Raw genomic sequence first — 27,357 nt, forward strand, 5'->3', positions numbered from 1 at the left:
TTGCACTGCAGGCTGGAAAGCCCAGGGAGCCCTGCCACTCTTGAGAAGCAGATTTGGTTTTCATCATTCATGAACAATCATTCTAGCCAGCTCTTGGAGGAACATTTGTGGACCCCAGAGGGGACCACGTCCATCACTACTGAGCAGAAGAGAGGGCTATTGCAACAGAGGGCCCTTTGCAGCAGTAAAAGCAGCTGGGAACATTATTTGCAATTCGATGCAGAATCTCCCTAGGCTGGAATAAAATTTGGAATAATCTATGTAATGTTCCGCATCTCACATGAACAGCAATATTTTGTATTATTAGAAATTACTTTTCCAAAGTCATTAAGCTATTTTAAGACCTAGGTAAGGCTGCAGATTCATCATGATTACTGTTAGTGTCAGAGAGGCTAGGAATTGCTTTTCTTGCCTTCTCCCCCTCTGCCGGCATGCAAGTGCGTGCTCGACTGGGTGGCTGGATGCCTAAACACATGGGCCGATGAGCAACTGTATAATCTTCGCTGAGAGTCTCACCAGAGCATCCTCTGGGGCTCTGCCTGTGCCTCCTGGAGAGCAGAAATTGGCCACCAGCCCAGACGGGAAGCAATAGGGCAGGTGCATCATCATCCCACCCAGGTGGGTAAAGCACCGACCCTGCCCAGAGCAAGGAGGCAGCTGGAGGATGCGACCTTGTCCTGGCAAGGCAGGACACCAGTCTGTTCATCAGCTCCAGCTCAAAAAGCTCGAACTTTGCCTGGATGACATGATAAATCCACTGGGAAACGTGATTTGTCTCCCACACGTGAAAAAAAATGTGCCGTGCTGTCTTCTACAATGTTTGTTTTGTTTCCATGGATTTCGTACTGTTTTCATTGTTCTTTGGTCATAAATTCCCTTGCTTTTAAAATAAATATTACCAAGGTAATTTTAATGACTTTTTGTTTATTTTACAGCTACATTATTTTCTGACATGTTTTACAAGTTTGAAAACAGAAATGTTACTAGCTTTCCTTTTCAGCAAACAAGATGGGAGCAGACTACAGACCTCAATCAATGTAATTTTTTTTTTTTTAAAGAATGTAAATGAATGCGAAGGAGGTGGGACAGGGCACATGTATTTGTAACACGTATTTAAAAATGGTTTTGCATTAGCATTTATTGTAATGGCGTTTTCGCCCTCTAGTGACAGTAAACGTTATTGCGTCTAGGGGTTTTGAATATTGATCTTTTTTCCTTGGCTATTTCTGCCAGTTATCAGCCTAAACTGTTTGATCTTTGTAAAAATGCACATCCTGGATTTATTCCTATTCTGTATTTCCTATAGTCTCAGAGTTGTGCTGTAAAGGTTATCTGGAGGGCGGTCGTGTTTCTGTTTGAAGTAAGCTATTCCAAATATTCATTTCTAATGTGTCAAACACACAGAAAAATATTGCTAAATTACAATTTCTGTGATTACTTATCTTATCCTCCAAAATAAATTTATTTTTCACCTGAAAAAAATTACTACTGTGTTCCAACAAACAATCAGAAATTAAATAAGCAGCATCGTCCCTCTCATTTGTTAAGATTATTAAAGACCTTCTCTGCTCACATCAAGGAAAAATGGCCAAAAAATATGACTCGTTTTAATTATAATTCAGACCTTTGACTTATGAAATATTCCATCTTAGAAACATCAAAAAACAGTCTTTATTAGATTCAGGAATAAGACAAATAGCTGGTGATGCCACAAATACAACCTCTGTTGTCTGAGATTTCTTGAATTATGGGTATGGAACATCAGGTATATTCCACTCATCAGTTATAAAAGCAGTGTTGCTTTGGCAGGTGGATGTCCACAGGTAAGCTCTGACGTGGCAGTGCTTAGGTTACAGACTGGACATTTGTAAACACAAACGCAATCACGTTTCCCAAGTTCCTGCTATAGCTCAGCTTTTTGTGCGTGTTTCAAGGTGCATTTCATGCCCCCAGATCTGCCATGCAAAGCTGTAAGAGATCATGCCCATGTTACTCAGATCAGTACTCTGAGAGATGCAGTATTTGCAAAATAAAGGAATCCACTGGCCTGCTGGCTTCCCTTGCAGTGAGGAGTCAAATATGCAAAAGTGGTCTCTCACCTGTTGAATACAAACCACTGAGACAAACGCAGGTGCCTTCAAATCCATCCATCCCTGTACGATGTCACTTAGCGAACAGATACCCACAGACCGCAAGCAACAGCACACACCTGACCTGACTGGACTACGTCTAGTGAAACCTAGGCATTAGTTTGATCATGTAGTTTCTGACTTGTGATTTGATAAAACTTGATTGACACATCTAGTTTGTCATAGCCTTTTCCCTTCCCTTTTTGGCTAATGAAGTAGAATGCACCTGACTGATAACAGGGATCAGTACGACATCTCTTTTTCTTCACTCATCCAGAGCATACAATATTGGGATGACACTTTCGACGTTACAAAATTAGATTGTCGGTACAAATCATAAATACCCAAAGACTGCCTTGAACTTTGGCCACAATAACAGGAACAGGCTATATACAAAGCTATGAAAAGACTGCAACTAGGAAAGAGGCATGTGAAGGAGAATATGTTTGGAGTTACATCCTGAGGAGCAGTGTGGCAAGCAGGGTAGCGCTAGATAAAACCTTGAAATAGTTCCCTTTTGAAAAGTGACTCTGTGAAAATTGCTTAATAAGATTCCATATTTGTTGTGTCTCCATGACTGAAGGGATCAGATTTTCTGCAGAATTTAGAATTTGTTTTAGAGATCAAGTATAATTTTTCCACTTTGAAATACAAACACCACGAGGCTACCACAGTTTAGACTTTCCAACGGATAGAGCAATCGCAGGTGGGGTAAAAGGAAGAAATTTTCACTTCATTTTACGTCATCCGCTTCCATTGGTGATATTCAGTGATATATGAGGTATAATTAAAGGTAACATTTAATCCAGCAGGAGGAACTTCATTAACAGTTCTGGTCATGCCTGCACTAGACTAAAATCTGTGTCACTGTCCCAAAGGAGAGCAAGGCTAACCAGGGCAAATGTAGTAAAAACTCTCTTTTGTCACAAAAGTGAGCAAATATATTTCTCTCACTCTGTGCAGGAAGGCTCATTTCTTGGAAGTAATTTTTTCTGACCATAACTTTATTTAAACATCTCTGACACAGTGTTTATCAACAGGAGAAAAACTAATTATGTAAGAATTATTAATGATGTGAAAGATATTACTAGCACTAAACAACGGACAAACAACATTACATTTGGAAAATGTCAGCATACTACAACTTATCCAAGCTGAAATAGAAAAATAATCAAAAGCAAGCTATTTAACAATAAGCAGTATATCCATCTACCTGTCATTTTGTCCAGAAAGTAAGAAAAACCTTGCAAAATACCTTCATGTATCAAACAATCCTAATTTTTTTATTTCACTCTGTAACACTGAAACACTGTGAAAAGGCACCTCCTTATGTCAGTAGCTAGGTCCACACATAAATACTGAAATGTTAGGGATGGATCAGCTAATAGTTCCTGTCACCACTCCTAAAGCATCAGTCCGCACTTGATTCACATAATTATAGTGTCACATTATCTACAGGATGAACTGTATCCCTGAGCAACTTCAAACCAAATTAATTAGAGCCAGAAATGCCTTCTGTCCACAGCAGCCGTCAGTAACAACGTGAGCTTATGAAGGTTCAGCAATTTAGCATTTCAAGTGACGGGCATCTAAATATAGGTTTCTAGTTAAAGAGATCTTAACTAGTGGTGCTGGGCATGTGTAAATTTTGCATTCCAAGACCTGGTTGTGCCAGGTGTGTGTTGCCTTTTGAACAGCCTTCTGTTGATACACTTTGATTCAATTTAAGATAATACTTGGATCATATCTAAAAGGATGAAGTAAAACGGCAAAAAATAACGGTAAACTAGCAATATTTATCCGGGATATGATCCTAGGACTTGTCCCCTAAGCTCGCCGCCCTGGCCCCATACCCGCTGCTCACCTCACTGCTCCAGCTGAAAATAAAGCTGGTGTTAGTTAGGTGTTGGGGATCCTGTTTGTCAAAAGGACCTTGGAAGGTCATTTATCCCCTTCCCTGCCCAAAAGAAAGAAGAGCTGGGCATGCATCATTCCTGACAGCTGATAGTCAGCTCTGGCTTTAGGAAGATAAGCATCAAAAATGCCTATGTTGTGAGGTGCAAATGTTGATGTGAACGCTCTTTCTAGTATTTTTCCAGTTTTATACATCTTGTCATTAAGATCAGCTATATTAATGATTTAAAAGTTGTATTCTGTTACATTATGTCTTTTTATTCAGTCCTGCATGTCACAAAATCAGAAACTAAAAGCATTCAAATTATGAGCGGGGGGGGGGGGTGTTATTGATAGAAATAATGCATTTTTTCCTGTGAATATTCTACACTTGGGCATGGTTTGTACAGCAACTAAAAATTTATTTTACACAACATAATCTTTGCCAATAGTCTAAGACTTGGTCATCTATATTATATCTGCCTGCATGACAATTTATTTGAATATTTATGTTAAACACCTTCCTCATCTTACAAAATGCAAACCATTCATCTTCACCAAGTTGATACATAATCTCCTTTTGACATATGTGGAGCACTCATTGCTAGAAGGTGTTCTGCAACTCCATATATATTGTCCATCATCTGATATCCTCACCCCCTCACCCGCTCCTTCTCATGATTAGGTTCACAATTTGGACAATGTGGCTTGAAGACTTTCCTCCATCTTCTCTATTATTTTTCCAACTCCTGATGAACAGACATATTTTGTTTTGCAGACAGCGTTTTCCAAACCCTGCCCCTCTTGCAGTTTTATTTCTTACCTTTTCTTGTGTTAACAGTTTATAAATTCTTTGCAATAGGAAATGTGTTTTCTCTCTGCTCACAAGCGTACTAAACTCACATGCTACGATCAATGTTTATTAATAACAACTAAAAATCCAGTAAAGTTAAAAACAGAATGGTACTTGAAAGTAATTTATCTCTTTATTAAACTCTGTAGTATGTAATTCTGTACTTGTCCTATAGAATATGGCAACCTACAGAGTGCAAAGGGCTGATATCTCTTGATAAGCTGTCACTGGAACGCCTTTACATGTTGCAGTAGCACTATGTTCTTACTTGCTGGACAAAGCAACATCCAGCATCATAAAGAAAGGTGGTAGCCTTAGTAATTTTGAGCACTGACAGAATTCGCAGTTAGAATTTGTTTTGTTGCTTTCCTGTGTCTTGAGTTTTTGGGGTTTGCTTTCATCTAAACCATAGAAGGGACCTCTGGAGGTCAGCGGGTCCAGCCTCCCACTCCAAGAAGGCCTATCAACAACAATAGATTAGGTCAGTCATGCTTTTGTCTAGCCAACTGTTGAAAATCTCCAAGGACAGAAAGTCCACAATCTCCTGGGCAACCTGTTCCAAAAATGTGCTACCTTCCTAAATTAAAGTACTTTATCAACTTAAGTGGGATAGCAGATTATTCAGCTTGGCATCTAACTTACCAAGTGTTCTCCCTAGGATCTTGCTGATGGAAAGTGATGAGCTCTTCCAACAAGCAGGATAAGGACTTAACTTCAACAATATTTTTTTTTTTTACCTTAGCAAGGTCACTCTCTCTTCATTGCAATAGAGGCAGCCTGGGAAGACTACAGCAGGCAAAACACAGATGCCCACAGTTTGATGGACAGAATAACCAACATTAGCCTCAAATTAAAATTATGTGTGCACAACTATGGGCATGCTGTATGTGTAGGCATATGTGTATAAATTATTATTTATATGCAGCGAGTATGGTTTGCAAGAGAAGTATAATCTATTCTGCAATTAATTAATCTTGAAATTCAATACTTAAAAGAGATTTTGTCTTCACTAAGCCTTTTGTTTTCTTTAACCCAGGTATGGTGACATGGTGCCGAAGACAATAGCTGGTAAGATTTTTGGTTCAATATGCTCCCTGAGTGGGGTCTTGGTCATCGCTCTGCCGGTTCCTGTAATTGTCTCCAACTTCAGCCGTATCTACCACCAGAATCAACGAGCAGACAAGCGCAGGGCACAAAAGGTGAGCTCCTAATTTTTCCCCCTGTTGTTGTTGAGCAATATACAAAATGTGACTTTACATATGGTGTGTGCCCTAAACATATTTCTTAGCAAAGGGACTACTACATATATGTACTACATGCCTAGCCCATGTCCTAGGTACAAATAATGTGGGGGGGGAGGGGAACAAAAAAAAAAACACCAAAAACTGTTCATTTATCTTTTCTGTCAAAATTTACAGATCTATTATTGTGGTAATTCATCCTACTAGTTAGGCTAGATCTAGTATTTTCAGGCAATAGCTGCAGTCCCACCCACTGAAGATTTTTCTGTGTTTTTCAGGCAGACTTTCTTTCCACCAGAGTCTTCTGAGAAAAACAAAACAACCAACCAAAAAACCCAACTAATAATGATTTCTAATGTCTGTCCTAACAGCCTGCTTCACTAATCCATGTGTTTAATTCCCAGGTTCAGTCTCTGGGGAATCTGATTATTGGGGAACTTGTCTTCTCAGCTCTAGTTTGCTTAAAAGGCTTCAGAAAAAGAGCTTAATCAGGAAATGCTGAAAGCAAAAGTCGTTTTTTCCAGCTTCCTTGATTTGCTGAATCTCTTACTAAAATATCAGCCATCTCTACAACAAGACTGTTTCCCTCCCTGACCTGTATGGCAAGGTCAGCAACCAGGAAGAACTATTTGCCAGCAGAGATACAGCCAAGCCTGGGTAGTCACCTTCATTTCCACATCACTGCCAAAATACTAGTCCTGATCCACTTCACCCAACCTTATAATGCTAAGCAGCTCAGATAGCCTCCGTTGGCACCTGAAGCCCCAATAAGAGAGTCAAGATGCATTACTGTCGTGGTTTAACCCCAGCTGGCAGCTAGAACCATGCAGCTGCTCCCACAGTCCCCCCAGTTTGAATGGGGGAGAGAATCAGAAGAGTAAAAGTGAGAAAAAACTCATGGGTTGAGATAAAGACAGCTTAATAGGTAAAGCAAAAGCCACGCATGCAAGCAAAGCAAAACAAGGAATTCATTCACCACTTCCCATCGGCAGGCAGGTGTTCAGCCATCTCCAGGAAAGCAGGGCTCCATCAAGCGTAACGGTTACTTGGGAAGACGAAATGCCATAACTCCAAAAGTCTACCACTTCCTTCTTCTTCCTTCAGCTTTATATACTGAGTGTGATGTCCTATGGCATGGAATATCTCTTTGGACAGTGGGGTCAGCTGTCCTGGCTGTGTCCCCTCACAGCTTCTTGTGCACCCCCAGGCTACTGGCTGGCAGGACGGTGTGAGGAGCAGAAAAGGCCTTGACTGCTCAGCAACAACCAATATATCAGTGCGCTATCACACTATTCTCATCCCTAATCCAAAACAGAGCATGACACCAGCTGCTACCAAAAAAAAATAATTAACTCCATCCCAACTGAAACCATGACAATTACCTTCTGCTGGTGGCAGTCAGAAGCCTCTGGATGCAACATGGACTTTGCCAAGGCTGAGGTTGTCACCACTTGGACTTTTTGTAGTCCTATGGCCTCTCTTCAGAAGTCCTAAGTCTCCAGTGGTACAGGGAGAGCAGGATCACTGCTCGCAGAGGCATGCAGGCAGGCCATGGCTGGGGACTACATAGATAGACCAGGCTGTCCCAGGCTGCGTCTGCTTGATATAGACAACAGCACCAGGTTTAGAGATATAAAATGTTTGTGTATTTCTTTCAGGCCTTTGACCAGAAAGGTCACCGTTTTGGCTGATCTCTTTGTGGAAATGAAGTAAATGTACACAGTGATACTATTCTCAGAATGGTCTTAAAACCAGGAGAAACAGAGGCACATGGCCAAGGAAGTCAGTCATAGGCCCATGCTAAGATATTGTACCCTTTTATGGCCACATCTTGGAAGAACGCTTTCACATGGGTAAAATGGCCATAAAGGAAATCGGGCATATCACAGAAGTGTCACACCTTTCTAGAAACCGTATTTCAAATATATGCTGCTTCAGGGATCCAAATACTATACCTTACCTACCCTACTAATTCCACCCACCCTTCTGCATGCTGTTTTGTCCAATGTGCTGGTTCCAGCTGTGCATTCCCCACTCCCACAGCTGGAACATGCAGAGGAACGCGTCACTTCTGCACTACGTTGCTTTTTTCGAGAACTTTCCCACTTCTGTTTGCGTAATGGCAGCAGACGCAGAAAGAACAGCATATATCAGCCAGAACACAGAGCTTCATTACTGTGCCTCCGAGCGTTGCGCCAGTCACAGATAACAGATCTGCTTGATCCCAGCAATCAGTGTGCCTGTTCTGAGCTTTCATAATAACTGCAGACCCAACCACCTTACTTCAGTTAGAAACTGTCTCCTGCTGCATGTCATGAAACAAAATTTTCTATGCCTGCTTTACACTTGCCAGTGAAAAAAAGATAGACACTAGAAAATACCTTGCAAAAATTAGATTGGCAGACTGGCTGATATTCCCCATAATCTCTTCCTGAATAGAAACTTCTTGAGTGAATAACTGACTGTTTCTCCTCGGAAAACAGTGAGCTCATTATATGTTTCGAACAGGAATATGAAATGATGAATGGCAATCCTGCCAAGCATTTTTCCTCTGCTCCCCAGAACAATGCCAACAGTAAGGATGAAAGATTTCTTCTGACCATGTTTATGCCCTTCTTGCTTTGGAGAAAATGGCTTTGAGGTCTGATTAACTTAGCACTGGATGTGTGTTTCATTGATATCTCCTATTGCAAAGCTAATCTCTGTCAATCTATCTAAAATGACTGAGATGTTGAACTGAGTATTGCTTTGATGAACTGAAAAAAAATCAACACAAAGCACTTCTTAGGTACTGTATAGTCCATATTTAGCAATATTTAACTGTGAAGTATAGCCTTGCATTTCACAGGAGGTTTCTACTGCATTGTATAAGAATATTCAAGCAAGAAGGTCACATTATTGAAGTTTGAAATTCCTTCTTCATTCCATACAATAGAAGCTTTACACAGTTTTCTAAAACGAATGTTTCTCTAGGCACCAATATTATTTCTATTCTCTAAGGCTGAAGAACATAAGCTTGAAAGAAGATGCTGTTTCATGGAGCACAGCATGAACCCCTACAGGTGATGGTACCTCCTGCTGGCTACAACAGCTTCTATCTGATTGAGAGTGTTGTATATTTGAATTGTGCAACTTCCTTTATCAATATCTCATACAGAAGTTCAATCAAGGTAGTCTTCAGAAATGGCAAAATGTTTGGGCTATAAGAAAACTCAAGAGAAAGTTCTCCAGTGAAGAGCTGAAATCTAGTCCCAGGAGCACTGGCAATTTTCAGCAGAAAAGTTTTGTCACTTATATTAGGTTTGTTCAAGAGCCTCAGTATATGAATTTACTGAGTTCTGCACAGCCATTCAAGATGAGACAATCCCATTTTTTTCTTTTTTTGGAAAAAAGATGCTGCACATTAATGTTCAGAAGACAGAAGAGAGAAATTTATTTATATATCATCTTATTTGGAAGCTTCTGCTTCCAACCATGGAAATACATTTTTTTAAGATAGACTTCAATATAAACAAAAAAAAATAGATTAAAATAAGCAACAAAGTAAAATAAACATTTTATTCTATTGGAAAATAAGGATTTGACCTATCCTGACAATAATTAAATAAATAATCCAAAATAGATATTGGAATTCAGAGCAGAACTAATTATGCCCTGTAGTCTTCCTATGCCTTTTCCTCAAGCAGATTTATCATAACTGAGACAGTTTTGAAGAATCCTATTTGTGGAGCTTTTCTCAGCTAGAGACAACTTCAAGAAGCCAAGTTATTTTCGTTGCCCGTCAAGTGCCTTCAGGTGTCAAAGTCATGACAGATGTGTTGTGACTGGTCCATGTATAAAGGAAAGGAAAGGAGGGGAAAGGAAAAAGGAAAGGAAAGAAGAGGAAAGGAAAGAAAAAATAAAGGTTTAGGTATGCTTGGATACAATTTCCTATTTCATATTTGATAGGTATCAAAGGTTAAGGTGTGGCTAGATCTCACGGTGCCAGATTCACTGGGATGACTACCAGCAGAGGGCCAGCAAAGAGGGAGGCACAGCTACCCTGTTAGAACAGGTGTCTACTCCATCCCGAAGTACTTCAGCAACTCTTATGACAACAATGCCCTCCTCACCCTGAACAAAGCATTCCTTGCTAGATGCCTTCCCTGTTTTCCATACATCTGGTTTTCTGCATCTTTTGAAGGAAAGAGCCTTGTATCCTCTTAGCCAGCAAGTCCTAAGTGCGGCTCCACCTGCCCATTACTTGATAACTGGAGGAGCCTTAATTTTAGTTGTGTTCTCCCAAGAGTGACTTTGCATGGTGCCTCAACAGAACGCCCAAACTATTAGCTCCAAAATCTGACTTAACACATAAAATTCAACCTGAATCTTTCATGTGAGTATGGTCTTCTACCTTTACATAGCAAAATATATCCTGAAGATTAGCTTGGCTTTATGATTTATTGATTGTACATGATATATTTATCTGTCAAGTTATGAATAATTAGTTACTAGATAAATCTAAATAGCTCTAGGATAAATTGCACCAACTGTTTCACAGCACCTGGCAGCCTAGAGCTGAGCATTTGCAGTAGGGAACCCTCCTAGCCATTATGACTTCCTTAAACAAGATAGGCTCAGTGGGGTTGCAGAAGCATAACTAGCAGAATAATTTACCCAAGATTTTTGAATTTAGCACAAAAGCACATAAAACTTGTGTTTACTGAAAAATAATTTGAGTAGATTGTGAAAGCAAGGCACGACAACAAATATATGAACCTTATTTAATTACATATCCATTAACGTACAAAGTAAGCAGCCTTTTCTTCTCTGCTGCATGCTGACATACTATAAATTATTGTCAGCTAATCTGAAGTCAATTATTTGCAATTACTGAAAATTAGAAAATCAGAGCATGAAATGTGGGCTTGATTTTTCACTTGAAAGGAAACATAAAGGATGGATTTATGAAAGGCCAAACAAAAAAAATGATATAAACAACAATGTGAATGATTTTTGGATGAAGTTGGCCATTCCTCTAGGAGCCACAGTGTCATGGTTTAACCCCAGTAGGCATCTAAGCACCACCCAGCCGCTTGCTCACTCTCCTGCAGTAGGGTGGGGGAGAGAATCAGAGGGGTAAAAGTGCAAAGCCTCGTGGGTTGAGATAAAGACAGTTTATTATTTTTTTTTAAAGAGGGGAAGGTGGATGGTGGGCAGGGAACAGGACTGGACACAACAAAGAGGAGCAGGGAATCAAAACCAAGAAAAACAAGTGATGCAAAAGAAAACAATCGCTCACCACTGACCGACTGATGTGCAGCCAGTCCCTGAGCAGCAGCAGCCCCCACCAACATCCACCATCCCCCAGGTTTATTGCTGGGCACAATGTCATATGGTCTGGGATATCCCTCTGGTCGGCTGGGATCAGCTGTCCCAGCTGTGTCCCCTCCCAACTTCTTCTGTACCCCCAGCCTGCTTGATGCTGGGAGAGTCTGAGGAGCATGAAAGACCTCGACTCTGTGTAAGCACTGCTCAGCAGTAACTAAAACATCCCCGCCTTATCAACACTGTTTTTATCACAAACCCAAAACATAGCCCCATAACAGCTACTATGAAGAAATTTAACTCTGTCCCAGCCAAAACCAGTACACGCAGAATGACTGTGAAGGAATTCTTGTATTATAACTGTGCAAGATCATTACAAAATAATAAATATAAGGAAAGTAATTAGTAATTTTTGAGTTTTGGTAGTAAGATAGTTACATGGTCTGGAGAGCAGCAGAAGAAAGACAGTAGGAGCTATCTAAGTATTAAATTACCTAGGCTACCTAGGCTTCTTTCTTAGCAAATTGAAGAAAGACTCTTGCCAAAAATGATTCCCAGTATCACAGTAAGCCCTGCCCTAAAGTGTTCCTGATAAAATCTCTCTCTTAACACAGCTGGACAGCTGAGGGCATCTTGAATGTTAAAAGCTGGCTGTTGTAAATACCCCACGGTGCTACATTTAGCAGCATTTAAAACCTTGTGAAAATAAATGTTTATATTTCTAAAACTGACAGAGCCAGCTGTTATTGAATAACAGTGAATTCCTCTTCTAAGTTTTAAAATTTGAAGCTAGAATTAAAAAGTGATGCATTCAAAAGAGAAGTTCAGTGCAAATAAAAGGGATGCAGTAAGAATTAGAGCTGATCGTCAGTTTCTTTAGGAAGTTTCAGATGAGTTGATTATGATGGAATTTCATCAGAATAATTTAAAGAACTGTATTTCAGCTACATTGGTTTTGTCCTAGACAACGTCAAAATTACCAAAATCAAAGTTTTGCATTCAGTGGCCAGCAGGGAAAAACCTCACAGCAAAGAAGATAATCTGCTTCAGAACTTAATCCTTTCTTTTTTTTTTTGCTAGATATTCCATGAAAGGGGAAAGTTAGGAAGGACTTTGCAGTGATTGAAAGGGGCAGTTATCACTGCCTTTCTGTTGTACATGGCAGAAAATGCTGTTCACAGACTAAAGGAAAAAACAGTTCTTCTGTAATCACAGTTTTCCTGATGTCATCGCATCATTTTGGTGTCCTTCATGGGGAATTCAATCCCCAGTGTACAGCCCTTAAAATCCTGTGGCTGACATGAGCTTTTAATGATTCCTTGATAGGAAATGTGAGGAGGCACTAGACTACTCATGCTACAGGCTCTGATATAAATCAGGCAGGAGCACTGAAAGAAATCATTTTAATGGATTTGTAAACACCTCCAGTTTTAGAAGTATTTTCTATAAGCTGAAGTATAAACAATATCTGGTTCCTGTGTCGGTAATAGATGTATTGTCTTCTCTTTGGTAAATGATGTAAATTCAGGCCATCTGAATGAGTCTCGGCTAGAAAGATGTAAGCTATTACTTTCCACCTTACAAAAGCTTTCTAAGATGCAATAAATTCATATTTGCAAAGCACTTTGAAATCTTCACATGGAAAGCACATATTATACGTGTTGTAGCACATTGATATATTGGGACAGTCTGATGAACTGCTATATTTTTTATATTTCCTTATTAAATGGTGCTGCACCATAATTATTATTTCAATCACTGAAAGAGAAAATGAATATGCCTGCTAAAAGAAAAAGCATAACTAATGTATGTAAAATGTTTGTTCATTAAACCTAATTAATTTCCCTGTATAAAGAGCACGCTGAAAAGTACCACAGCTACAAAATTGGTGACTGAAATCACTTATTTATGGGACTCCACGTTGCACTCTGCAAAAGCATCTCTAAAGTGTCTCGAGCTCCTAAGGCTAAACAGTAGTGCTAAGAGAGACCTTTAATATATTTATGAACATAACCCAGTGCACATGTCCCAGCCCATGACTGTTCTGCGATGCTCTTCTCCCAGCCTTCAGCCAGTCGTGCTGGTGTTGCGTCTGAAGAGCTCCACCTTGAAAATAACCTATTTTCTACCTGCCCAAGGGTATTTTTTAATTGCCATCCGTGAGGACTCAGCCCTAACCATTGTTACGGCACATCATCGTCCTTGGGTGTGCCTGGATGAGCCTGGAGGGTCGAAGCTGTTAAGGGTTTCCCCCACTGGTGGGCTCCTGGGGACCACAGGTCAGCCTGGCACGTAGCCCTCCCAGGTGGCTCACTGCAGCATGCCAGGCTGCCTGTGGCCGGTCAGCCGTGCTGAGAGAGACCTGTCTGGACATTTACCCACAGTGCAGCCCTTGGGGACTCAGGGTGATGGAGCCTGGGGCTGCAGGTGTCCTTTCAGTGCTAACAGGAGGAAGGGGATGGTAGGAATTCACCCGTGCAGAAGCGCTGTGCCAGTGATCCAGGCACTTCGCTCCTAACCACTAGAATAAGGTGTGTTAACTGCATAGCTGGAAAGCTGTGCATACCAAGGAAGGTGACAAAGCAACGTGTTATTCTAAAACGGCCAATATCACGCAAAATCACACAACAGCCTCTCATGCGGGCTTTTTGACTCGGTGATGCACACACGCACAGCATTATCTTATTTTCTTTCCGAACAATTAAAAGATAATAAATACAGGACATATAACACAACCCAGATTCTAGCCATGTTTGCTGTTAGCTGTCATGAATTTCTTGGCTCACTGTTGAGAAGATCTGCGAGTTTGAGGCTGTGAGTGCAAAGAAGCGTGGTGTTGAGTCATTCCTCATAGGCAGTTAATTATTAATCATGCCAGAGAGAACTGGTGGCTGCAGTGACCAGGACGCCTCCCGCTATAAGCGTTCAGGGATTTTCGATCGTTTCATGCTGACATTTAATGCCACAGAAATTGGGGGGAAGGGGGGAAGTGCTCCCTCTATTTCTGAAAATATCCACTGAGAAATTAGCAGATATGAAAATCCCTATTAATATATCAAAGTCGTTTTTTTTAAGTTCTTCACAGTGTCTCCTTCTGTGCTTCAGCAGCAATTCAGCTCCAGATGCTGCTCAACATTTGGCTTTCAGGATCAGAAACCAATGCATGAAGATAAACCCAGACTCCCTTCTTACATGTGTAACCAGCCACAAAAATCACAGAACCAGAATGCCATCCTAGAAATCCCGTAAAAGCTTCTGTTTTCCATATTAGTTGTTGAGAGGGTCTTTTCTTCATGCTTTCCCCCAGTGTTGGCTTTTAACTGTTGTACAAAAGTCAGTGGATGCAAAGTGTCCTTCATTCATGAACCACCTTCTACTCTGGAATGAAAGTCACTTTCACAAGCAATGAAGCTCACCTGAGAAATCTTAAATCTCTCCCAGCAATTTGACGCCTGCAGTCTCTGAAAAATGGGATTATGGATGGATTATGACCTATGATGGCAAGTATCAAGTCTGATTATACCAATAGACATGAAGAGGTAAAAAGGCTTTTAAAAGGCCTGGCAAGCATTCAGGAACCTAGCTGGGAGACAGCATAAAACATACTATCACATTCTGCTGCTCTGAAAACGCAGAAGGCTCTGAGAAAACAGCTCACAGCGGTTACGATATTGTGTTTTTCTGAACCATTTCTTCGCCTTTAAAGAGATTTTCACTGCAGGAGCAGCTGAGATGGAGGCCCGTGTTCCTGACCCACAAAGCATAAGGAGTGGCAGAGTTGCAGCAATGAAAAAAAATGGAAGCACTTGCATGCTGATCTGTCTACTCCCTTCTCCAGAATCATTGTTCTTATTAGCTGATGCGTGCAAACAAATAAAAACTTCTGTCATTTGCATTTTAAATAGGAAGGCACTTACGATTTGCTCCACCTGGAGGACAGATGCAATGCAGACTTTCAGTGGTTATGATATTGGTATTCATAAGCAGCTGATTCCAATTAGCAGTTTTAGATAAACAGAATAATGGATGTGAGTACAAGTGACGCTCTTCCTTTTGTCTATTTACACAGAAAGCCAGACTTGCTCGAATCCGTGCAGCAAAGAGCGGGAGCGCTAATGCCTACATGCAGAGCAAACGAAATGGCTTACTGAGCAACCAGCTGCAGCAGGTAATGTTTTTATACCCTCCACCTCCAGAGAAACAGCTTAATGACAGCCCAGCAGTTGCTGATTCTGTTTATCACCAGGGCAAGCCAACTTGGGTCTTTAGGCCATGCTATGTTTAAAGGTAGATTAAGGAAGGATAAATTGGACAACTACTTTTGTTAAAGGAAGCTCATGAGAGTCGATGACGGGGTGTTAAAAGATGGGGAAAATGGCCAGATAGAAATAGCTGGATTCAAATGTAACCCACATTTTTAGAGTTAGATCCTGTAGCAGGCCTCATTAACAAAGTCCAGTGTTTGCCTCTTAGGAGGTCGGTTGGATTTATCTCGTTTGGCTTTAGACAGGTAGGAAACGGGTGGCAAAACCAGGGTTCACCATCAGTGAGGGGAAGAGGTAGCTGCGGGGTACCGTTTGCAGGGAGGGGTGTTGCCAAGTGAAAAGCGTTCCCTGGAAGCACCTGCTTTGCTCTAAGGAGAATCTTGGTGATTACTTCGAACGCATTGAAATCTAATGTTACCTGAAGCAAATTCTCCCTGTATCCCTTGCTGAGGAAGCCAGGACCAGCAGCAGGAGCCACGGGCAGCGTCTGGGAGCAGGATCCACAGCGACCGCGCTGCCGGAGACGGCCCCTTGGCTGCTGGGAGCTGCAGCCAGATGAGAAAGACTGAATACACAGTGTTTTTTAATCCCTGCCATTTTCTGGCATTTGGGCAATTCCCTGAGGCATACAGGAAGGCTTTCATTCCACTATGCCCTTTCTGTTCAATACGTGTTAAGAAGCTGAATGCTTTAACCTATAGCCAGAAGAGGAGGAAGGGGCTGTCTGTCTGTCCGTCCGTCCGGTCTCGCACAAAAGGCGAGCAGTCAGAGCCCTCGCTTCCTCTCCTGATTGAAAGAACACAAACCTTTGAACTAAGACGACACCAAATAGCTTAATTGCCATGCAGATTTCAAATATCCCAAAGTGGAACTGTAATCTTTCCTATTATCCCACTTCCTCCCCTATTTAGTCTTCTGCTTTCTAGTGAATAATTATGAAAGCAATTAATAAACAGTGGATGCTTTCTACTTAATTCTTCATTCTGTGTCAGTAACATCCGCTATATGCTTTCCAAACTCAGCAGATCGGGATCACCAACACAAATTTTTGTGTAAGCAGCAATACCACAAATTCTTTAGTGCTATGAAATGATCCCAGGAGGACAACTATGTTTAATTTCCTTCAAATGAGGCACATTCCCAAGAAAAAAACTATTTTACTGTCAATTCAATTTATGATAATTTTAAGTATGCATTGATTCAACATTCAAAGCTTACATGTTGATTGCACTTATAAATTGTACTATTCCATCTATACATAAAAAAACCTAAGATGGAAACATTTAAAAGGAGGTGCAAGGGAAGGGAAAAAAATATTTTGATTAAAAAACCAAACAAGCAAAAGAGAACTCAGGTCCCTAAATTATTTGGGTTATACCGTGCAGATGAAGTATTGCAGTTATGCTACCGTGTACAATCCAGATTAGTTCTGATCAAATATTTGGATAAGAGCCCTCTTGTTCACAAATGAGAATAATACGGGGTTCTCTGTATTAACAGTCCTCCAGTGAAGAAGAACAGGCCTTTGTTAGCAAATCTGGCTCTTCCTTTGAAACACAGCACCACCACCTGCTTCACTGCCTGGAAAAAACTACGGTAAGAAAAGAGAACTGTGTTTTCCTGTGAATTCCAACACCAGCCTGGTTTTGAGTGCTTTCAGTATTTCTTCTAATTAATAAGCCTTTATATGAAAGCAGTTAACTGGGAAGAAAAGCCATTTTGTCTTATTTTAAGGCATTATACCCACTGCATATTAATAACAGAGGTCCTGGATGAGAGCCTCATCTAGGGTGAAAGATGCTGGCATCAGTGAGATGACATCAGTATAGCCAAGCTCTATATGTGACCTTCGGTATGGTTTTCATACACTCCCTAATGTTGTCATTTGCACTATTCTGCAGTTCCAGTTCATGAAACAAAATTTTTAATCCATACACATTCAATTCTCAGTGCAGTCAAAGCAAGTTTTTGCCTGAGCAAATGTTGGGCTTTTGCACGGGGAGAGCTGGGGAGCGTTTCCTCAGACTTGAACGCGATTCTTACTGAAGTGACTGTAAAAGAGGATCCCCCAGCATCCTATTTTGAAACTTAAAGTAGTTAATCCAGATGCAGGTGCAAAGCTGCACAGTCTTTTGCCTTCAGTTTGACAATAAGACCCCTGTAGAAATCACTGATGTAATTCATAACAGCCCAAATCTAGATTTGAAACTCCCTATAAATCAAAAGCACTACTTACTGTGTGCTCTCTGTATTTTTCGTTGGTTAATACCTGAATAATTATGCAGCCATAAAGGATAGTAAAGTACAGCAGAGTTATGATTCAGTAATAGCGAAGTGCCATGTTTTCTAATAGTATATTTCTGGACAGATAACATCACAGCAATAACCCTAATCATCCCTAAATTTACATTGTTTCCTCTTTCGTCCTTTCCTAAGGAAACTAAGAACATAATTATTAGTTGCATTGAATTTAATCTTTGTAAATTTGGGAACTTCACATAGGGCATGTGAAAATTATCTCCTTGTATTTTTATAATTTTGCGGGGGTTATATTGTCATGTGGAATTTACCTTATATTGTAGGTAAATTGGTCAACATCCATTAAAATACCATTTAAAAATTGACATCTAGTTTTATAAGTTCCAGTTGTATGTAAAAATTATTTGATTTCTCTTTAAGTTTTGTATACATAGAGAAACTTTATGCTATTTCTTATGTTTATAGCCTAGTTTTAGATTTTCATTAAAAGACCCACTAATGCTTCTGCTGTATTTGATGGAGATCAATGTGAAAGTCTTTCTGCTCTTTCTCAAAAAAAAAAAAAAAGATGAAGAAGTTTTCCCACAACAGACATTGCTAAATTAAAATATGATGTATGTATATGTTTAATTTAATTAAACTAATTTTATATTCTCCTTTCGACAGCATTTCTTTGTAAATAGAATGGCTCAGTTGTTACATCACTTAGTAATATGCCATCCTACAGGTGCTTATGTCTTTTGCATTCTTACTTTTGGAGTATTAAATTTTATATAATGTGCTGTAGGACAAAATGTCTTGCTTCCTATTTAGAGTATAATGTCGTTTCTTTGCCAAGCTTCATGCTGGGGCCTTTTGGAATGTTTTTGAGACCTTTTCTACTAGAACCTGATAATACCAATCTGCCTTAAAAATAGTTCCACAGTTGAAAATTACAAACATATTTAAAAACCCTGGCAGCAGCCACAGGTCTTGTCAAATTCTGACAAAAATCATGGAAAAAAATTTTGATTCATTTGGTGGAAGCTGGATTAGGGTCCTAAAGTTTCACATTTCCTCTAATCACAAGGATGGACCATGTAAGCCTATTCTTTTTTTCTTTTTTTTAAACAGAGATTTAAAAAAAAAGAAGTCTATAAAACAAGTATTATCCTGTTTCCTAAATTCATATAGAATGTACTTTCTATTTTCTTGTTTATTGGGTCCTGCAACTGGCACTGATGTTCGTATGACACATGAACACAAAAATGTATGCGGAGGTTCCAAGCTGCATTCTGCAACTGCCTGGTCAGATTGTGCACTCCTACAATTTTAGTGGGAACTTGAAATTTTGGGTGCTCAGCTTCTGGAATCTGGCAAATTGGTGGTTCATGGTATAACAGCAAGAGTGAGGTGACTTCTTAGCTTCAGCTCGTCCTTTGAAATATCATTTGATATAAGCATCAGTCCAGATGATACTAAGCAAAGGTGTATTTTCTTTTTTCCAGCACTTTAAAATCAATAGGATAAGATCTCTTCCACCCTAAAAAATGCAGTGTGGGCAATGTTATGGAATTCTGTAAAAACTACATTAATAATGAAAATAATAGCACTGAAAGTTATATTTTATGGGCTACTTTTAACTGATTTAAGAAGTTAATTAATAAGTATAATCAAATATATTAACTTGAGACATTATATCATTTAAAAATGTTTCCAGTCTACATTAAAAGTTCACTCAATAACCCTCTTTAATGGACCCTACAAATTGAATTGCGTTGAATGAATTGAGTTGGTTGCTCCATAAAAGTTTTAGGAAGCACAAAATTACTTTTAATTGGAAAACTAGCAGAGCTCTTGGCAAACATACCGCAAGCCACTGAACGTAATCTAAAGATGGCCGTTAGGTAATTTTTCTCTTTGAATCTCATGTCCACTGTGTGATCAGATTCAAGGTCTTGATTGGCATATACCTTATAGAAGTCAATTTTCAAGCAAGTTCTTTCTTTCCGTATCAGTTGAAATTGCCATTCTTCAACACCACTCATTTCCACACTAACTTATGTCTGAGTGAGGAAGAACAGAAGAAATGTAAATAAAAATAGTATGCCTATGAAGGTATTGCCATGTGTTGCAAACACTTGGCTACAGTTGTTACTCTATCTACTTTGCTCGCATATTTTATATTAGCACTGTAATTCTCCTGGAAAACATCAGCACCTTTCCAATTAGCGCGTCGTTCTTTAGGGAGAAAAATAGTGTTTCTCGTTCTAATGCACAAAGACGCAGCAGGCTAACAAACTTTATGTCAAAGAGACTGTGTAGAGCATAAAACAATCCAGAAAACGCTCCCTAAACCGTTCTCAGGACATGCAGACCGATTCCAGCAGTAACTGGAAAGTTATTTTTTTTTTAGAAGGCGGTTTTCTCAAACTGTACATGAACATATCTTAATCCCTGCTTAGTTTGGGCTGCTACGTTAAAACGACTGTAAAAATTCCTTCCCCCCTCACAAGCAACATGACAATTTCACACTCTTTCGCACAAAAAGATAATGTGGAAATCACGGCTATGCGTGAAACGCTCCCTAATCACCTACTGAGTCAACATAAACCAGCCATTTGCTTGAATTTGCATTCAGCTGTATGACAACTCTGTAAGAATACTGCCTATGCTGGGATTGGTCAAGCAGTAATAAAGACTACTTCATTTAACTAAATGTTCAGTCTTCTAAACTGCTTTCAATACATCCATCTACGGTAATTAGGAACTTTTTGGATGGTTTTAAATAACTGTCTCATCTCCTCTAATCAAAACTTCTATTTAATTGAATCTTTTTCTTTTACATAGATGGATGCCTCGAAACACACTGTTCCAGATGCTGATTTCTAACATGCAATTCAACAGGAATCTTTATAAACTCATCTTGAAAATAATCATGGCTTTTATTTTATTATGGTTCAATACAATAAATCTTATTTATTTCCAAATGACATCTAGAGCATTTATATAAGCACCACTTGCATTTTTATTAATAAACATAATTCCCTATTCTGTGGCACTTCATAGATTATACAGATACTTATAATCCAAACTACATCACAATCATGTGCTATTTTACAAAATAATTTGGATTAACTTTTTCTTATTTAGAACGCTGAGCGTTTTGTTCCAGCGTTTACATTTGTATTGGTATCCAGCCCAGGCTAATAAAGGCTAAACACCATAATCAAGAATAAGCTGTCTGACTTTCCCAGTTTATTCACTTGTGTCAATTTAAGCCTTCAAACAATCACGATTAATATGTTCACTTTAATTATCTTCCTGTGTCTGTGCTTTGTCCCTTTCTTGGATTCCTCCGGGCTAGAATCACGAGTTTGTGGATGAGCAAGTCTATGAAGAGAGCTGTATGGAGGTTTCCACAGTCAACAGACCCCCCAGCCACAGCCCCTCCCTCTCCTCTCAACAAGGCGTTACCAGCACTTGCTGCTCACGAAGACATAAAAAGACTTACCGCATCCCAAACACCACCGTCACTGGCAGCCGCCCAGGCAGCGTGCAAGAGCTCAGCACCATCCAGATCAGATGTGTGGAGAGGACGCCTCTGTCTAACAGGTACTTCAGAGGCAGCAGCACACCCAAAGCTGAAGCCCCTGGGGAAGAGGTGCAGGGTAGAGGTGTCGCGGCCTCTGCAGCTAGGCTGTGAGGCGGAAGATGGAAGTCAAATAGTCATCCCAGAACGGACACTAGTACTGAAACACCCCGCACTTAGTTTGCTCCAACATTAATGCAAGACAACAGAATAGTCCTTCTCTATATCCATTTCTGCCTTCTCATGCCCTCCCCACAAACTACTGTGTACCATTTGCAGCAAATAGCATCCAGGAATCCCAAATTAAATAGAGCACCAAATATTATATCATAGAATCATAGAATGGTTTGGGTTAGAAGGGACCTTAAAGCTCATCCTGTTCCCACCCCCCTGCCCTGGGCAGGGACACCTCCCACTAGACCAGGCTGCTCAGAGCCCCATCCAGCCTGGCCTTGAACACTTCCAGGGATGGGGCATCCACAGCTTCTCTGGGCAACCTGTGCCAGTGTCTCACCACACTCAGACTAAAGAATTTTTTCCTAATATCTAATCTAAATCTCCCCTCTTTCAGTTTAAAACTATTACCGCTCATCCTATCACTCCACTCCCTGATAAAGAGTCCCTCCCCATCCCTCCTGTAGGCCCCCTTTAGGTACTGGCAGGTTGCTATAAGGTCTCCCCGGAGCCTTCTCTTCTCCAGGCTGAACAATCCCAACCCTCTCAACCTGTCCTCATAGCAGAGGTGCTCCAGCCCTATGTTATGGACAAACACATAACAAGACAAATTTAGCATAGAAAAATGTGTAATTCAGATATACATGACAAGCAAGTGGGAAGAGAGGGAAAGGTCTGTCCCTGCTGTTTCTACTGGTGTGGTTCAGAAGCACAGGACAAATGAGATGTCCTCACATCTCCACAGAGCAGAGAAATAAAACTGATTCCCAGAGCCCTAAGTGTAACAGTCATAAGAAAGACTCTTCTAAATAAAAAAATATGAAATAGATAAGAAAAATGTGTTTCTTAGTTTGAGGATTTATTACAAAAGTGAGGAAAGTACAGTTCAGGAGTCTGTAATGTACTGAACATCTCTGTATTCCCACAAATAAACCATTTGGCCTTCAGGTATATCCGTCCGAAAACTCAGCAAAGGTCTCAGGAGATTCAGAAGTGTTTTCTATTGAACTCAAACATGCCGCCATTTAAAAAATAAGTGTTTTCAGCACTAGTTGCTATAGAGATTTTCTTGTTAAGGTACATTTTGAGTAGCTTGCTTTGTACAGTTATTTGGTTTGGATTTCACTTCCATGAACAGTCCAGCAGCTTGAAGCTGTTGTGCAATGAGACCTCCTGGCCAGCACAAAGCTCCAATCTGTCTTAGCGTTTCGGGAAATATTCTGCCTGGATCCATCCTTTCTCTGCTGGAGGACTTACCCGCACCATACTGCCAGTCACAGAGTATGTAAAAACACAAAGCACCAGCTCTGTGCTAAAAAACAAGCTGAAAACATAAGCACAAAATGCCAGTCTCACCTCAAAAAGGTCTGAGTTTTATGAGTTTCTTATGATGCTGAGTTACTGCAGTGACTCCGTGAACATGTTAGCCTTTAGTAGTGCATATATCACCGTGTCTTACTCTTGAGGATACATAAAGAAGCATGGATGGAGAAATTGGTAGGAGACTGGGATGACCCCTTAGTTTCCTCTAAGTCTATGCGAATTTTTCTCCCCAGGGAGCAGCTCAAATGCTTCCCCTGCTCAGAAACACTTGGGTGATGGGCTGGGAAACTTTTAGGATCGCTGAAAGGGTGGGAAGGCAGGGAGAAAGGGGACCTGTCCACGGACATGACCATGGACCACCTGCTGCCGGGGTGCAGGGTGGTGCCACTTGGCACCTCAGAGCCCTCTCGGGGCAGGATGGAGACGGCCGGCTCGGGGAGAGGAATCGGGCACAGGGGCGGTTTGCGGTAAGGTGGACTTTCCGTCTTCACGTATTTTTTGTTTCTTCCTCCAGCCGTTCCAGCTTAAATGCCAAAGTGGAAGAGTGTGTTAAACTAAACTGTGAGCAGCCTTACGTCACTACAGCAATAATTAGCATCCCGACACCTCCCGTCACCACACCCGAAGGAGATGATAGGCCAGAGTCTCCAGAGTACTCGGGAGGAAACATTGTCAGAGTATCTGCTTTATAAAATAAGGAATTATTTATACATTAGCATAAAGACCACTTGCAAGCTGAGCTCAAGCAGTGAGAAAGGAGTGGCGAGGAGCGATGAGCGAGCTGACAAACACAACGCCCCTTGACGTGTGCGCCAGCGGCCGCAGACGACCGAGAGGTGCGGGGGAAACAAAACACTCGGTGGGTTTCGGTGTCGTAGCGTGTGTGAACCAAAAGGAGTTTCTTACCCCTTGTCCGAACCGACGCGCGGTGGAATCTTCTGTGACCATCCTGACTTACTATATGAGCACAATGAAATGTCCCCATTGATGCTTCTTCTTATCATGAGAGCTCTTTTTAGAAAAAAAAAAAACAAACAAAAAACCAAAAAACCAACAAAAACGCAAAACAAAAAAATAGAAACAAACCTGTGTTCCTGCTGAATGCAAAACAACAAGAAACATTTTGATAACGTGTCTTTTTTTTTCTTTTCCTGTTAATAAACCACAACCTTGTTGAGAAACTATCAAAAAACGAAAGAAAAAAAATGCTCATATGAAATATGTTTGTACTGACTGAAAGAACTACAACCATAATGCATGCTGAAATTATTTGGAGCTGTGATCTCAGTTTACTTTTGTTGTTTTTCAGATTAGGCATGATAAAAATATTACTGTAGAAAGGGGCATTTCCGTGCACTTACAACAAGCTGATTGTTAATGTTCCATGGTAGTTGTACAAATAACTTCCCTTTGAAAAATGCAGTATTTCTTATTCAAACACTCATTAGTGAACTAAAGGTGTTCAGTTAGTTCAATATTTACTATTGTTTTATCTTGCTTCCTAGGTACTGTTACAACTGCAATAAGTCATTGTACACCTGTTGTATCAGGAATCAGGATTTCCTTTTTTTTTTTTTTTTAAGGTATTTTACACAACTTCATCTACACTATAAACTTCTAACGGCAAACATTTAAATAATCTTACAGCCAAACCGTGCACCACGAATGCGCTATTCAGTCATTGTTCTTTTTGTCCACTGTCCTCTCTTTCTATGACAGTTTGTCGTCCACTCCAACAGTACTGTACCATTTGGGATTTCAAGGCTACTGATGAATCAACACAGTCCTTTCTTCCGTAGGCATCTTCTCTACTTCTGTATTTTCAGAACAAACCTCTCGTCCCAGTGTACTCTTGCAGGATCAATCCTATTTGAATTAAAATTACCAAAAAAAGGCGTTTTGGGGATCAGCTAACACTTATCTCCAAACCTTCCTCGTTGACATTCGGCAGCATCCAGAGTATTGGCTACGCTGGAAGACACCACAAGATATTCAGCAAAAAAGATGGCTAAATTCTCTTTGTAATTATCTGTAAACTTGCATCCTAAAATTTGTTTGAGAATTTTAATTGTGTGAAGATTTTTAGTTACCTAAGAACACTGACAGAACAATGGATTGGGTCCCAAAGCTATAAAAATGTAACTTATTTCAATTGGAATTTACCCACACGGGCAGGCCTAAAAGCTAATCTGAAGGCTCTACTAGTTAAGGCTTTCTGGCTTTACTTTTAAGAGACACTGATGTTACCAGAAACCTTTCTGACAAAAACATGTCATTTTTCTTCATGACAGTGCATTAGGAGATGTATCATAATGCTTCCTATATACATGACATACCATATATCATATACATCAAGTATACATGGAATATGTGCATATCAATACATACATATATACATCAAAAACACTGGATCAGAAATAATTGCATGTCTGCAAAATAAAATACGCATATAAATCAAAAGGCTCAGTGCATTAGATGCCATTACAATAAATGATTAACACAGTTATTTAATAGTTTGAGTAGTGTATGTTTCAGTACAGTATTTGCTAGCATTCTACTGACCTGAAAATTTACATCAAGAGAAAATACCCACTAAAAACTGAAACGTGCTGATGATACACTTTTTACTGCACACAAATACCGGTCTTTCTCTCTACCTGTCAACAGAGATTGAAGAGTAGACGATGGACTATCACGCTACAGTATATACACCAAAATACAATATCCCATATTAGAATTAAAATGCAGCTAAAAGAAGTACATAATGTCATGCATTACCCTTTTATCATTTAATTACTCGGAAGCTTGGTTAATTTGCAATTAACTTTCCACTTTTTCTGCAAATCGGAATAACGAAGTCATCGTAAACTGAGCTTCCGCATCTCTTCCAAACCTTACCAGAGAGCAGAAGCAGAGGCTGTCCTCTGAGCCAGAGGAGCGCTCCTTCTGAGGAACTCTGCCGAGGTCCACGGCCCAACGTAGCTCTCCTCTCTTTCACCCTGTTGGAAAACTGCAGTAGATCTGCTGAAGCTGGTGGGTCACATTAAGTTTTAATGGGGTTTAAAAGAGAGGCAGAAGGGAGCCAGAGTTCTCGCTCGCATCCTATTTCTACCCATGGTTACTCATGTGAAAAAAAGGCTTGGCCCCCACCTTTTGGCAAACGGTTGTTGATATAAAAACTGCCTTGGTATTAGAATTTTCAGCACCAACAACTTCTTTATGCCACACGGTACTTCTCGACGAGTTATAGCAGGCAAACAGTGCAAAAAGGCAGTTACTAAGCCCACTTTGGGACAGACGACGTACAACCCGGGAAACCCACTGACTCCATCAGGTCACGTGTCTTTTAAAATCTCCTTCTCCTCCTTTTCATATGGACTAAAAAGTACGCACTACAGCAATACACCTACATAACAGTTATACCCCTGAAGCAACTTGTACGTTCATTTTTAAGATGCAGCTTAAGGAATAATTTAGTATGATTTTGCAGAATTCCAGTCCTGTCTCCTATTTCCATATGTCACATGCAAAATCATTAATTTATTCTGAATTTGGTAAATACACATTCTTTTGGTGTTTTAGGTGATTTAAATGCTGTTTTGGTAGTGAATGACTGTTGATGACTGTGTAAAATGCATCTGTACTGTACATGAAATGTAATTATTTCTGTGTATCATACAAAGAAACCGAGGTTGTTGTTTTGGCAATTTTGTTTGACAGTCATATATCGTATTTCAGAAGGCAGCATAATACATGCGTTATGCTGAATAAATAGACATTTGAGGAATATTTAAATAAAACATCTGCATGCTTGAATGGGTCAATCTGGTTTTGCAATAACTTATTTTTTCCTAGTAAGATTGAAGGAACACTAAATTTCAGGGCAGCAAATCTCCCCAACACTAATTCCAGGCAAGCCATGAGTCCATCTAAACCATAGCAGAGCTACCTCGACTCAACCTGGTCTAGTGGGAGGTGTCCCTGCCCACGGCAGGGGGGTGGAACTAGATGATCTTTAAGGTCCCTTCCAACCCGAACCATTCCATGACACCGTAACACAGAGCTGCCCTCGTCCTGGGTGAGTGGCCACCACCTTTCCCACCCCGGCCTGCAGCAACAGAGAAAATTGGGGCATTAAATTATTTCCAGCAATACGAACTCCACCTCTCTATCTGTACTTGCATATCCTCTATGTTTTCGGTATGTCCAGACACTGACCGCTCTGCTGAACCTCCCAGCCTATGGGTTATCAAAATTCTCTCGATAAAATATTAGTGCATGGATGAGACCAAACTCCTTCTGTAGTGTAACAGCAGGTGACAACACACTGCGTCACTTACGG

General features: G+C 40.3%; 1 protein-coding gene across 3 annotated transcripts in view; it reads left to right on the forward strand.

Annotated features, from left to right (window-relative positions):
- Nucleotides 1–26,839, forward strand: part of KCND2 (potassium voltage-gated channel subfamily D member 2) — a 283,874-nt gene extending 257,035 nt beyond the window's left edge. For all 3 annotated transcript variants that reach the window (XM_063323253.1, XM_063323252.1, XM_063323254.1), the window contains exons 3-7: nt 5,912–6,074; nt 15,493–15,591; nt 17,189–17,284; nt 21,294–21,541; nt 23,530–26,839. In XM_063323253.1, the coding sequence (XP_063179323.1) occupies nt 5,912–6,074; nt 15,493–15,591; nt 17,189–17,284; nt 21,294–21,541; nt 23,530–23,707 (784 nt within the window). In that variant the 3' untranslated portion in view covers nt 23,708–26,839. The remainder of the gene's footprint in view (nt 1–5,911; nt 6,075–15,492; nt 15,592–17,188; nt 17,285–21,293; nt 21,542–23,529) is intronic.
- The last annotated feature ends 518 nt before the right edge of the window (nt 26,840–27,357 follow it).

The sequence above is a fragment of the Chroicocephalus ridibundus genome, chromosome 1 (genome assembly GCF_963924245.1).
Source record: "Chroicocephalus ridibundus chromosome 1, bChrRid1.1, whole genome shotgun sequence".
Taxonomy (NCBI): domain Eukaryota; kingdom Metazoa; phylum Chordata; class Aves; order Charadriiformes; family Laridae; genus Chroicocephalus; species Chroicocephalus ridibundus.